Source organism: Meles meles, chromosome 6, assembly GCF_922984935.1.
Source record: "Meles meles chromosome 6, mMelMel3.1 paternal haplotype, whole genome shotgun sequence".
Taxonomy (NCBI): Eukaryota; Metazoa; Chordata; class Mammalia; order Carnivora; family Mustelidae; genus Meles; species Meles meles.
Genome location: NC_060071.1, coordinates 78,418,778 through 78,432,499, shown reverse-complemented (window position 1 = coordinate 78,432,499; position 13,722 = coordinate 78,418,778). Strand labels below are relative to the sequence as shown.

Genomic DNA, 13,722 nt, shown 5'->3' with positions numbered 1-13,722 from the left:
TATACATTTAAAGAGGGTGTTCCTTTGAAAGAAAATAGCATTTCTTTTAAAATAATAATAATTAAGTCATTTTGAGAAACTATTGCCCTTCCCTGTCATGACTTTGAAAGTTGGCTTGTTGCTTGGTGCATTTTGTACAGTGCTTCTCATTTGGGCAGCTTTTGCATTTCCCAGCTACACTTGAAGCCACTTAAAGTCACAGAGAGCTTTTCTACCTTTTGCACCCATTTTAGGTCCTGTTCTAGTGATAGCTAGTGTCAGCTAGTTGACTTTCTGTCGGACCTGCCTCTGGCTGTTTCCTCCTCATCAGCATCCCCACTAGAGGGCGGGCTAGGCTAGAGAGGAGAGGAGAACACTTTTTTTTTTTTTTTTCCTTTTTTGGCTAACACTGTCCTCCCTCTTCCCAACCCACCTTGGAGCCTGGCGACTGCACAGAGCTCCTCCAACACGTGTCCAGTTCTGGGCTACACAAGGGAACGTTCTGTCTTCCGAAGTGACTGATGACAAGTGTTTATACATTATCTTCTTGTAGCACCCTGTGCAGAAGGAAAGGGGGAAGTATGCTAATTTACCTAGGGCTTAAAATCTGTTGACTATAAAGCAACTGAGCAATTACGGGATTTCTAATACTCTCATGGCCTGTGTCCTTGAGAACCAGAATTTTTTTGCGTGACAGATAGGAGGTACAGATGTGATACAGAAGAAGTTAAAAACCCTTTAGCCAGGAATTGCCAGTAAGAACTCTTGAAGTAATTTCTATCCTTACCCATTGAAAAGATCTAGAAACGGGGCGCCTGGGTGGCTCAGTGGGTTAAGCCGCTGCCTTCGGCTCAGGTCATGATCTCAGGGTCCTGGGATCGAGTCCCGCATCGGGCTCTCTGCTCGGCAGGGAGCCTGCTTCCCTCTCTCTCTCTCTCTCTGTCTGCCTCTCTGCCTACTTGTGATCTCTCTCTCTCACTGTCAAATAAATAAATAAAATCTTTAAAAAAAAAAAAAAAAAAAAAAAAAAAAAAAAAAAAAAAAAAAAAAAGAAAAGATCTAGAAACAATGGACCAATCCAGTAGCAATGTATACTCCTACCACTTAGATCTTAAAATACCATTTTCCATGAAAAGCAACCGAAGTTTGAAGAAATGGCTGATTCGAGGTCTGGGGCAGGAAATGTACAAGATGAATCTGGAACAACTTAGCTTACCAGATAGCAAGAAGCCAGCAAACACTATCAGGGTAATGCCAAAAGGACTCAGGAGCCAAGTTCTCACAGCCGAAGTTGGGACAATTTGAGCATTAAAAGGATAATTTAATAAACATTAAGTATGTTTAAATCCATGTGTTCATAATGGGTTGTGTGTGGGGGTAACTAATTGTTTACCCTTTGCAGGATGATAGGAAACTAAATCATCATATTGAGGAGGGTAAGTATAGGAAAAGAATCCATTATCATGCTGTTTTTCTATAAACTGTACCTGACAGTAATGAAAAAGAAAATGAAGGGATGTCTTTTTTTTTTTTTCCATTTGAGCGAGCGAGAGAGAGAGAGAGAGAGAGAGAGTGCTCGTGCTCACGCAAGAACAGGAAGAAGCAGAGCAAGAAGCAGCCTCCCCACTGAGCCCAGAGCCCTAGGACCTGGAGATCATGACCTGAGCAGAAGGCAGACACTTAATTAACCATCTGAACCATCCAGGCACCCCCAAAGGGATGTCTTTTTGTATAACCGTTCCAACTATTATGATAGAGTTTGGATATGGCTGTTTGAAATCCCTAGTAAATTAATGAATCTAGGCATGGAGCATCTAGGTTTGGATGCTTCAATGGTTAAATTGAGGGAAATGAAAGGAATGGAGAGGGAACCTGTAGACTGAAAGAGACTTCAAAGGCATAGGAGATTCTTAAAAATGGGCGAAGCTTAACTATAATGGCCAAAGATCCACATTTGGGTGATAAAACTACAAAAATACAATTAAAGGACATGCTTATGCACCATAGTGTCCACTTATGCCAGGAGGGACAGGCCGTGATGAAGATGAAGAACACAGTGGGGTGGTGCGGGAGCTTTGGGTGTCTGCAAAGTTCTGTTTCTTTCTCTGGGTGATGGTTTAAAGGGTATTCATTTTCTGTTAGTTTATTAAACTATACTTCTGTTTTTTTCATGGTTTTCTATACCTGTGTTTTATTTCAAAATAAAAAGGTATGGGACTCTTGTCTGGCTCAGAAGAATATGAACTCTTGATCTCAGGGTTGCGAGTTCAAGCCCCACATTGGGTATAGAAATTACTTAAATGATTTAAAATAAAAAGGTTAATTAAAATATGTTAACTGTTTTATCACATATCTAGAGGGCATGCAGCCCAATTTTATTCTAATCACCAAAATCATGTTCAAGGTTCATACCTTCACATCACTGAGCACTTAGATACCAGGAGAGGCCTAGAACCCCAGGTCCCCGCCTCTTTCCCGGAGGGACTTATTTCCAAACCTATTTTTTTCTCCCCTAAATTTTATTGACATTGTTCATTTTCCTCTTAATCTGTAGTCAGGAATACATGATATAGGCTTATAAGGCCTCCTGCAATCATTATAGAGTGGAACGGCAAGAGCTGCTAGAAGAGTCAATGGTTACTCCTGCCAGGCATAGTTCTGGTTTCACTGACCCTTTTAATCTTCCAACACTGAGGTGCAGGCACACCTCCATTTTACAGATGAAGATACTCAGAGGCACCTTGGGCCCGACACTACTGTGTGTTCAACATCTGTGTTATGCTGCCTCTGATCCTATTCTCACTTATCACATGCTGTTCCTGAAGTCGAGGACTTGGCTATATAATTTTAAGTACAACAGACTCCATTGCTAACTGTGTTTTAGCACTTGGTCCGCTCTGACCTTAGATCCTTTTCTGCCCACACATTGTGTGTAGCTGGTTACTGGCTGTTCTCTATGAAACCGTTGGTGTTTCCTCCTCCAGTGTTTTCTTTTGAGGCAACTCCCAGTAATTCCATCTTACTTGTTAAAGTTTATCCTCATTTTCTGGGTGCAGACTTAAACCTACCAACCTCGGTTTATACATTCCCTCAGCCTGATTCAGATCAGAGGTGAAGCTTTCCCTCAGCCGACACCCCTGATTTAGGGAGGATCTTCGCTCTCTTTGTGGTTTCCCCTCTAAAGCTGATTTCTGAGGATTTAGGTCAAGGCCTTGCCACTTAAATGATGGTCCCCGGTCCAGCAGCATCAGCATCAATTAGGAGCTTGTAAGAGAAACAGAACCTTCTGGCCACTCCAGACTTGCTGAATGAGCATTTTATCCAGATCACCAGGTGATTCATATGCACTATGAAGTTCAAGAAGCATGGAACAGGGGACATCTAAAGGCCTTATAGCTGTACAGTTCTACGCTGCTATGAGAGATGTGTCCAGTTACTGTTTACCCTTGGCTCGACTTTGCTCTGTGGGCTTGGGCAATTACTTGACCTCTTTGTGCCTGTTTCTTCATCTGTAATATGGCATTTGCTTCAAAGCGTTGTTTTGCAACCTGCTCAGAACAGTCCTTGGCACACAGGAGGCACTCTAAAAGAGTTAGCTGTCTTAATATTGAATAAGCTTTCATGAATGCTTTGAGAGTCCCAATTTTAGGTCAGGCAGGAGGAAGAACAGATCTGAAAATGGACAATGGAATTGCTTCCCTGGGGTATGGGGTTTTAGAGGCTTCTGCATCTCCAAGTGGGAGATCAGGAATTTTAGGCCTGGAAGTTCTACTGAGTGGCCCGCAGAGGCTCCCATCTTTTTAAGACCTTGGGGCACAGAGTTGATGTGCCTTCTCCCAGCAATTCCTACTTCTGTGGGCTCAGTGGCAGGGCTGCCTAGGAGTGAGATCCTGGCTCTCACCAGGCTGTGCCAGGCCAGGCTGCACTGGAGCGTTGGCTGCCTGGAAGGCTGCGGGAAGAAGACCATGAAATTGGTGTTAAAAGCCCATGAAGACAGGCAGGAATGAAAACAGCATGAACGTTATGGAAAATGAACGAGCATTTCTTATTAATGGACAGAGTGTCGGAGAAGGTCTATGGCCTGGTCTCATGGCACTCACATGTTGGTTGTATCAAATTGCTCATATTTTCTCCAAGCCTGTTTTGCTCTCTTATCCCTAGATGGGGGATATGGGGGATGGGATGGAGGGGGCTGTGCTCTCTTGCTAGCTTGGAGCCTCAGGTCACATTCTGCGCACACGTCCCTCCAGGGCCTCCAGTTCAGCCAACACCTCCTTGGGCAGATCCTGATTGACCTGCTCTGTCAGGTAGCTCCGAATGTCACGAACCTCCTGTTCCCAGAAGTCCTTGGGGAGCGAGAATAGCTGGGTGGTGTCTACGGCTCCTAGGCCCTTGAGATCCAAGGCGCCTTCCTTCGGCACCAGCCCAATGGGCGTCTCTCGGGCACTGTCCTCTCCCTCTAGCCGCCGGCAGATCCAGTCTAGCACCCGTGCATTCTCTCCAAAGCCTGGCCACAGGAAGCGGCCCGCCTCATCCCGCCGGAACCAGTTGACGTGGAAGATGCGGGGCAGCCGGGCCCCCTTGCGCTCCTCCATGCTCAGCCAGTGTTCTAGGTAGCGCCCGAAGTTGTAGCCAAAAAAGGGCCGCATGGCAAAGGGGTCGTGCATGATGACCTTCCCTGGGGAGGGAAGCAAGAAGGGTCAGGACTCTTCCTCTTTACTGGAGAAGACAAAAGGCACCCTGCCACCGGCTGGAGGGAGTGGTGAAACTTTGGTGGTTTTGGAATCTTCCTCAGAGTGGGTGAAGAGAAGAGATTGGGACAAGAGACACATGGGGAGGGCAGGCAGGAGGAAGGCCTGGCTCAGGAAGGGAGAGGAGCAGTGATGTGGGTACTCAGGAGAGGGGCACAGGGAGGGCACCCACCTTTGTGTTCGGCCGCGGCAGTGGACTCCGAGCGCATGGCACTGCCCACAAACACGCCGTGGCGCCAGTTGAAGGCCTCATATACCAGGGGTACTCCTAGAACACAGGTGACCAGGGTCACAGGCAGCTTTTCTCTTTGGACCCTCACTCCATCCCCTCTGGTGATCTTGACTCCTGGTCTCACTCTCCTAGGACTTCTGCTCTCCCATTTTCAAATCTCATGCCTCCCCCTAATTTTGAATTCTCCAGGGAGAGCTCTAGAGACAGAGCCATAGCTGGCAATCCAGGCTGAGGCCTTTTTTTTTTTTTTTTTAAGATTTTATTTATTTGACAGACAGAGATCACAAGTAGGCAGAGAGGGAGGCAGAGAGAGAAGGAAGCAGGCTCCCTGCTGAGCAGAGAGCCCGATGTGGGGCTCAATCCCAGGACCCTGGGATCATGACCTGAGCTGAAGGCAGAGGCTTTAACCCACTGAGCCACCCAGGCGCCCCCAGGCTGAGGCTTTAAGCACAGGAGGGAAGTGGGCCCTGAGAGAGCCAGGCCCTTTACTGAGAAGGCATGCTTACCTTTGGGTCTGCGGCCTCCAAAGATGATGGCATCAATGGGGACACCCTCAGGGGCCTCCCAGGCTGGGTCCATGATGGGGCACTGGCGAGCCGGGGCACAAAAGCGAGAGTTGGGATGTGCACAGGGCTCCTTGTCCCCTGGCAGGGAAAATACAACTACTGTCACTTTCAAGGACTTATCCACTCCCAACACACACACGCTTTTGCATGCACTCTTGCAAAATTGGTTGCATCATCAATGCCCTGCAACCTTGGGTGGTGAGGAGCAGGGAGAAGGGAGTCAGGACATCTCCCCCAAAAGATCAGGTTATTTATCAATAACGGTGCTGAAGCCAAGCTATGTGAGAAAGAATGGGCAAGGAATTGGGGTTTAGCAAGATCCCACTGTCTATGCCAAGCTATAGCTACTTGGCATTGACCAGCGCTCAAGAGAATGGGCTTAGATGTTGGCAAAAGGTTAGAACAGAAAATTTATCCCAGAAATGATTTCTTTATTTTGGGGATTATTATTTTAAGAAACACTCAAACACACCTAAAGGAAAAAAATGAGACTATCCGATCAGTATTTCAGACAACTGACTTTCCATCAGCAAATAAGGGAAGATGGGATCTTCTGAGGAATTCAAAATGTAAACAGGAACTGATTTGCAAGCTAGCAGAATGCTGGTGATTTCCCTGAGTCAGATGGAGTGACAGGGCTGGAAGAAGTCAGACATAACCTGGGAAGGCCTAACCTGAGGGGCGCAGGTCATCTGGCCTGTCAGGTACCCTGGAGAAGGGATGGGAACAAGTCAGTGGCACATGTATAAGGCACCACCAATGGACCCCAAAGGGACATGATGTCCTCTCTGCTGGAGGGTGCTGGTCAGACCTGGGGGGAGCGGTGATCAAGGGAGTTCTCAAGCCATTTCCCCCTACCACCACCACTGTGTCCCCTTCCCCACCCCCAGCTCCGGTGTATAAGAGCCTCTTGCACTTCCATGACCCCCAATTCAGGTCCCTGGGGCAGGGTATTATTCCGGGAATTGGAGCTGGGCACAACACACCCTAGTTATATGCCTGCAGCTAGAGATGATGAAAGGGTTGGGGAATGAGCCTGCGGGGAAGTAGGAAAGTTTCTTGGGTTTCTCAGTTGGGTGGGGAGGCCACGGATGACTTAATGATGGTGGAGGAGAAAGTGAGAGGTGATTAGATAAGGAGGGAGCACGCTCAGCCAGCCCAGGAAAACCCAGGAAAACGTGAATGTAGGCTCAGCGACCACAAGCATGCCGTCCCCAGCATGCCCCTCTTTGCTACCATCCTACCTACCTACCTAGAGACCTAGGGCTCTCCAACTGCAGAAGGTCCAGAGTGCAGGGGTGGGGGAGGAACAGGACTGCTAGGCATCAGGGGCAATGACAGGCTTGAGAAATAGTTTTTAGAAGAGGCTAAAGAGCCGGTCTGATTTTGCCTGGAGGGCTGATGTGGGTGTGTCTGTTAGGAGGACTGGGAACGGTGAGGCTAACAACACTGACCTTTATTATTATTTTTTAACAAGATTTATTTATTATTTTAGAGGGGAGCAGAGGGGGAGGGAGAGAGAATATCTCAAGCAGACTCCCCGAGCAGGGAGCTGACAGGGGTGCCATCTCACAACCTCGATCATGACCTGAGCTGAGATCAAGAGTCGGCCACTTAACTGACTGAGCCACCCAGGAGCCCCAACACTGACCTTTAGACAATGGTTATTATACAGGGGATGGTGGAAGCCAAGTGGCAGGGGGAGGGGCAGGCTCCCTCCTTCCTAACGGGTCAAACTTTATGGACTATGCTTTGAGCCCAATTCCTTGTGTAAAAACTTTCAAAACAGTCTTCACCTTTTCTTTAAAAAAAAAAAAACAAAACCCAGCTTATTTTTATGGAGAATTTGCTATGTATTTGGCACTGCACTAAAGCCTTTGCATGCACTATTCAGCCCTCCAGCAGCCTTAAGAGATAGCTACTTTGGGAACCACCCCTATGCAACTGATGCGGAGGGCAAGCAACTGAGTCAGGTCCCAAAGCCAGCACTTGGCGGACTTGAGACTTGACCTCAGATCTCGCTTGGGCCTGAAAACTGGGACTATTCATAACTTCCTGTGCCTCTCAGAGGTCCTGGAGGATGGCTGCAGGTTGTGGAGAAGGCTTTTATATCCTCAAGATGCTGAGCCTGGAGGGCTGTGTCACAGCTTCCCCACCCCACATACCGGGTTTCCAGGGTCTGCCCAGCCAGGAGGTCACCGTGACACCAGGCGGAAGAGGCTGGTCAATGCCCTCCCAGTACACTCCACCATCGCTGGTCTCAGCCACGTTGGTGAAAAGAGTGTTACTCTGGATCGTGGCCATGGCGTTGGGATTGGTGGTGGCAGAGGTGCCAGGGGCCACCCCGAAGAAGCCATTCTCAGGGTTGATGGCCCGGAGTCGACCTGTTAGAAGTGACAGAAAAGGGCCAACCGGGAAGAGGTGAGAGGTGCGGCCATGGAAGTTTCTACTCTGCTCCTCCTTGCCCTGAGTTGGCCCCCATATTTAATGGGGAAGGATTTTTTTTGTCTCTAGAGTGGCTGGACTGCTAGGAGGTATGGGGCAGGTCCCCCAGGAGCAGTGGAGCGGAGACTCCTATATTCCAGTAAAAGCCAGAACCGAGAGTATGATGCCAAGGGCCTCTCACCGTCACTGTCAAATCTCATCCAGGCGATGTCATCCCCCACACACTCCACTTTCCAGCCCGGCAGCGCTGGCCGCATCATGGCCAGGTTAGTCTTGCCGCAGGCACTGGGGAAGGCAGCCGCCACGTAGCGCTTCTTCCCTGTGGGGCTGGTGATACCCAGGATCTGTGTGTTGAGGAGAGAAGGAACAAGGAAGAAGTCACCAAAAGTCAGTTATGGTCTGCACAGAAAGGACAGCTACGGATTAACAGGGAGGACAAATGTTTATTCACGAAACAGGTGCCAACACCTTGCCACAGGGCTAGGGTGGTGCCAAGTCAGAGCTTCAGTCACTGGGGCAGAGTCACTGCCCACCAGCTTGGCACCTGGCAGTAGGGAGGTGAGGCCAGGCCCCGCCCCCGCCCTGCTCCCCGAAGCTGCTGGGATCCTCACCAGGCCCTCACCAGCATATGCTCCGCCAGCCAGCCCTCATCCCGGGCCAGCCGAGAGGCGATGCGGAGGGCAAAGCACTTCTTGCCCAGCAAGGAGTTGCCGCCATAGCCGCTGCCGAAGGAGACGATCTCCCGCTGGTCAGGCACATGGCCAATCAGGGTCTTCTCTGGGTTGCATGGCCACTGGCTCACCGGCTCCCCTGGGGACAATGGGGTCATGGGCTAACTGCTGGCAGGGGCATCAGGAACCGGGGTGTTAGGGGCTAGAAGGATCGGGGCTGGCAGGAGAGACACTTAGGAGTAGTGGTGGTGGTAGTGAGTGGCTAAGTCTCCCGCCTCCTAATTTGTCCCTGTTCTGGGACAAATTACTTTTCTCAATCTTGTACAAACTGCTCTGCCAACACAGCATTGCCCCCAGCCCTGACTGCTGCCCTGGGTTTTGAGACTTAGGTGTTTTACTAATGAGGATGGGTAGAATTTGGGGTTCCCTCTGAGGGCAAGCAGGTCTGTGTTCTCCCCTAGGCACGGTAGGTGCTTACCTTGTCCAGTCAGGGGCTGGCCCACAGAGTGCAGACACTTGACAAAGTCGCCATCTCCCAGGGCCTGAAGCACGGGTGTCCCCAGCCGGGTCATAATACGCATGCTTGCTACCACGTAAGCTGAGTCAGTGAGCTGCACTCCGATGCGGGACAGTGGGGAGCCCACAGGACCCATGCTGAACGGAAGCACATACATGGTCCGGCCTGTGGAGGAAAAGGCCACCTGGATGAGGGGTCCTAACCTGCTCATATTTTCGGCGTCCCTGGTTCTGTGTCCCTGCCCCGGTTACCCTGCATGCAGCCTGGAAACCTCTCATCCACAGCTTGCTGGAACTCAGCTGGGGACATCCAGTTGCCTAGTTGCCCACGGGCCCCACCAGCGGGGAGGGGCACTGTGTCCCGTTGAGAAGGAGTTACAATCACCGTCTTGCTCTCTACTCGTGCCACATCCTTGGGGTCTGTGCGGGCCAGCCAGCTGGGGGAGAAGGGGTTATCAGGAAGATGTGGCCAGCTGATCTCCCTCATTCCCAGACCCAAACTTTCAGGTCCAACTTTGACTCTAGGTCTTCTGTGGGCCTGATTTCTTCCCATCTGTCTGCACCTCAGTGGCCTCCTCCAGATTTTGTCCCATCTAAGGGGCTAGTTCCCTTGGCCTAGCCTTCTAAAGGCTCTTGGCAAAAACTCTCTAAACTTGGGAAAGGAAAGAAAAAAGGCAAGGTTTTTTACTTATATTAGCTTCTCTCCTTAACATAAAAATACAGACCAGTCCCTTAATTCCTAATTCTGTTTCCCCCAAAGGTCCCATTCTTGCTCCCTCCATTGGGACGGTCTCGTTAAATTTGATTTTTGTCTTGCTAAATCCACAGTGGCCCAGTCCAAGCAGCTGCCCCCGTCTCATGGTTATGGGGCTCAGGGCATACCAGTTGTTGTACTTGGGGAGCTTTCGGATGAGTCCCTGTTTTTCTAGGAGCGTCAGTGTGGCAGTGTTCTCAGCCTCGGTGCCGTCACAGATGTGGATGCCGTCCGGTTGGCAGAGGCGGGCACTGCGCTCCACAAAGTCTCGCACCCTAGCAGGCAGCTGGCCCAGATCTCCACTGAGTACTCGCAAGGTCTGCATGCTGCGCCATGAGGACCAGCCCCAAGGGCTCAGCCCAGGCCAGCTAAGCCTGCAAGACAAGGAATAGAGAGGGAATGAGCAGGGTGTTCTCCTGGAAGATGAGCAAGTCAAGGGGACAAGAAGCTTGGGGGCTGCCAGGGAGTGCACTAGAGTGGGTCTGGGCGCAGGCCAGAAGGGCAGGTTGGAATAGGTGTGTGGGATGGGTTCGGTCCACCTATCTCGTGGCCTTCACGAGTCTCGGTGAGGGACAGGTGTTTCCCAGTGAGCACACAGGCACACGCCGGCCTATGTGGGGTATATGCGGAGGCATGTTGATGTTACTGCAGGCTAAGCCCATACCCATGTTTAACTGTGTCTGGTTGATGCTGGAAATGACGAGGTGCCCTGTGGCCCAGAGTCGATAAGCTGTGCCCTGCTGACAGCTTCATGTGTCTGGTATTTGAAGCTCTCATCCTTATTCTTCCCCTTCTCAAGCATAGTTTTCGTAGGTTTTAAAAAAAAGCAGCTGTTTTTCCTTTTTTCTTCTGGTGTGTATGCTGTAAGACTGTGAAAGCCTCAGCAAAGGACCTAGTCTTTGAGATGGGACAGTCCCAGGTTTCTAGATTAGGGCTCTTGCACAGAGAGTGGGTAACTGGATACTGGGATTCCAGGCATCAGAACCAGGGCTGCCCACCTGGGCCAACAAGGGTTTCATAAGATGTTGCCATTGGGTAGGTGTCTTTGAACTGGGTTGAAGGCTGATTGTTGCAGAATGTCACTGGCTGGGGTTCATGTCCATTCCTGGGAGGGCAGGGTCCCTGTTGTCTGTCCCTTCATACTCCTGGGAGAGGGAAAGCAGGATCTGCTCTGATTGGCCTGGACTCAGGGTGGAGTGACCCAGAGAGAGCAAAGGCCAAGACGGGGAAGTTGCCCTTCTCCTATGCCAGGGCCTCACCCACCAGAAACTGCTCCACACTGCGGACTGCATGCCCCTGTCCCTCCCCCAGAGGTCACATGCCAAGAGAGCTTTGGGTGTTAGCAGTAGCTGGAGAACATCAGACTGCGAAAAGCTTGAACTCAGAGGCTGTAAGCCGGGGGAAAGGAGAACCCTCAGACCATGGAGGTGGGGGCTGGAGCCTGGCTTCCAAAAGAGAAAGAGGGATCGACACCCAGTGTGGCTACAGGGGCAGAGGAAGAGGACTCCTGAGCATTAATTTGAAAGGCACCCAGTCTTGGGGAGAGCTTCTCCCCCCAGGAGGCCTGGCTCAGGAAGTCCCTGGTAATGCTTCCCCACTCCCGTCCAGTCCCCTAAGTGGGACTTTCTCCTTTTCCTCTGCTCCAGAGACCACCCCCAGGGCTGGCAAAGTGGAACCAGCTGTGGGAGAGATAAGGGGTCAGCTCAGACTTTGTGACAAATCCTGAGAAGGGAGGCTACAGAGGAAAGACAGGAAGCTGTGGAAAAGAAGGGCCTAGGGACTCCCGTCCTGGACAGGGGCTGAAGCCAGCCATATCAGAATTGAAGGCAACTTGTTCCCCTCTTCCACCCTGTTTCCCTCCTTCCCCTAGCCCCAGGTCCCGGGGCTCCACCGGGCTTCCCTCCAGGTTCCAGTTTCCCGGAGACCGGGAAATAAAGGTTTACCTTCTACCTTCTTTGGGGACCTCTGAGCTCAATCCCCCGGGAGTTCATGTACCCTTGACCCCGGGGCCCTACCGCTTCTGAACGCAACTGAGGCACAAGGGTTACATCAGTAAGGGAAAGGAAGAGACGAGGAGACAGGGCTGAGCGGGGGCGAGCGAGGAGGGGGAGGAAGTTCTGAGAGTGGCAGGTCGAGACCGCGCGGTCAGAGACCAGCAAAGCAGGGAGGGGGAGGAGGCGACGGAAGCAGAGAGACCCAGAACGGCAGAGGCCGCCCCAGATCTCCCGCGAGACGCCCGGCCCTAGAGGCCAGAGATCGAGAGACAGTCGCCCCCGGCCCGCCGCCTCCTCCGCTGGGAAAGCGGGCGGAGGCGGGCGGGCAGGAGAGCGCCCCTGGCAGCCCCGGGGGGCGAGCGCGGCGGAAGGTGCGGGTCGGCCCCGGGCTGGGGCTCACTCACCGCAGGCCGGGGCGATATACAGCGGCCATGGCACCTGGGCGGGGGCTGCGGGGTGGCCAAGAGAACCGAGCGGAGCCGGGCAGATACAGAAGGCGGGGAAGGAGGGAGCGCAGCGAGCGGGAGCGAAGGCTGGGCGGGAGGCGCTTAAAAAGGAGGCGGGCGGGAGGGCGCGGGGGCGGAACCTAGCAGGGCCGGCGCGACCCTCTCTCCGCCCTGCCATTCGGCCAGCTCCCCCGGTCCCCGGGCTCCAGGCCCCGGGCCCGCCCAGGCCCCGCCCCACGCCCCGTATCCTAGTCCCTAAACCCATTTCTCCCATTGGGCAGCTAGGCACCCTCGGCTCCCCGCCTCCGCGAGGCCCCTCCCCCCCGCCCCGCCCGGTCCCCTAAACATGATGTAACTTTGAGGACTCTTGCTCCTGAGAGATAGGGGTTGGGAGGCACTGGGGTGGCAAACAAGCCAGAAACGAGGGGCGAGGCCAGGGCAGGGGCCCGTGGAGGCAGGAAGTCCAGAAACCGGGGGCTGGACATTGCCTTTTCCCTTTTCCTGGGGACTGACCACTCTGAGACCCAGACTTTTCTGTTTTCCAGGGCCCCAGGGCTAAGGTTCCCTTGGTCCCCAACTCCCACATCCTGTTACTTCTGCTCCTGATGAGGGCTCTCTTCTGCCTCCTCATGAAATGGTGGTGCCTGTCCACCCCAGAGTCTTTCCTCTGGGCCTCTTCCCTCGCCGTTCTTGCCACATTGCCCTGGAGAACTAATTTGTCCCACCCAACCACCACATAAAAGTCCTCAAATAATTTCTCAAGTTATGTCTCCATCCAGACATCTCTCTGCAACTTGAGACCACCAAGTGTCACCCCAAACACCATAGGGCCTCCAACTCAAACATGTCTATGGTAGGCACCTGCCCAGCACTGACACCACCTTTCTGGTAGTGGCACCCTGATGTTCCTTTGGGGAACCACCTCCTCCAATGTGATCAGATGGGTCTCCTGTGGGTATGCTCTCAGTTTGGCTAATTTGTACGTCCCTCACTTTGGCCACAGTGATTGGGAATGTTCAGGGATGGACATGAGGTCCCTCTTGGGGGCTTTTTGTGTAAACTTTCAAAATGGGCTCTCTTTCTGCTAGGGTTGCTGAACTGGTAGGGTATAAACCCAGAGCTGCTGGGTATCAGCTTGGCACTGCAAAGCAGGAACCAACCCTAGATGGAAGCCAGCCTGGAGGAAGCAGAGCAGAGGGATGGAGAGCTACAGTTCCCTGATTTCCGTTATAAGAATCAACAAATTTCTTCTCTTGATCAAGCTAATTGTCAGTGGATTTCTGCCATTTGCAACAGAAACGATGCTGATTCTCAGGTTTCTCAGAGTTCTGTGCTAGAACAAATTGGGACAAGGAGAGCTGGCCTCCA

At 51.9% G+C, this 13,722-nt stretch overlaps 1 protein-coding gene across 1 annotated transcript; it reads right to left on the bottom strand.

Annotated features, from left to right (window-relative positions):
• Positions 1-4,000: 4,000 nt before the first annotated feature.
• Positions 4,001-12,461, bottom strand: PCK2 (phosphoenolpyruvate carboxykinase 2, mitochondrial). The gene is made up of 10 exons (XM_046008503.1): positions 12,313-12,461; positions 10,043-10,288; positions 9,413-9,597; positions 9,123-9,326; positions 8,596-8,783; positions 8,155-8,317; positions 7,694-7,912; positions 5,469-5,606; positions 4,903-4,998; positions 4,001-4,657 (listed from the first exon to the last, which is right to left on the bottom strand). Exons 1-10 carry the CDS (start codon positions 12,339-12,341, stop codon positions 4,203-4,205), a joined length of 1,923 nt encoding a protein of 640 aa, XP_045864459.1. The 5' UTR covers positions 12,342-12,461; the 3' UTR covers positions 4,001-4,202.
• Positions 12,462-13,722: the final 1,261 nt, after the last annotated feature.

What these genes read in the sequence shown, in the direction of transcription:
- PCK2 (XM_046008503.1), bottom strand. Translation starts at nt 12,341, where the DNA reads ATGGCCGCTGTATATCGCCCCGGCCTGCG. An exon ending in GTATATCGCCCCGGCCTGCG is followed by an intron (nt 10,289 to 12,312) that starts GTGAGTGAGCCC and finishes CTTGTCTTGCAG; the next exon opens with GCTTAGCTGGCCTGGGCTGA. An exon ending in TGCCGCGGCCGAACACAAAG is followed by an intron (nt 4,658 to 4,902) that starts GTGGGTGCCCTC and finishes TTCCCTCCCCAG; the next exon opens with GGAAGGTCATCATGCACGAC.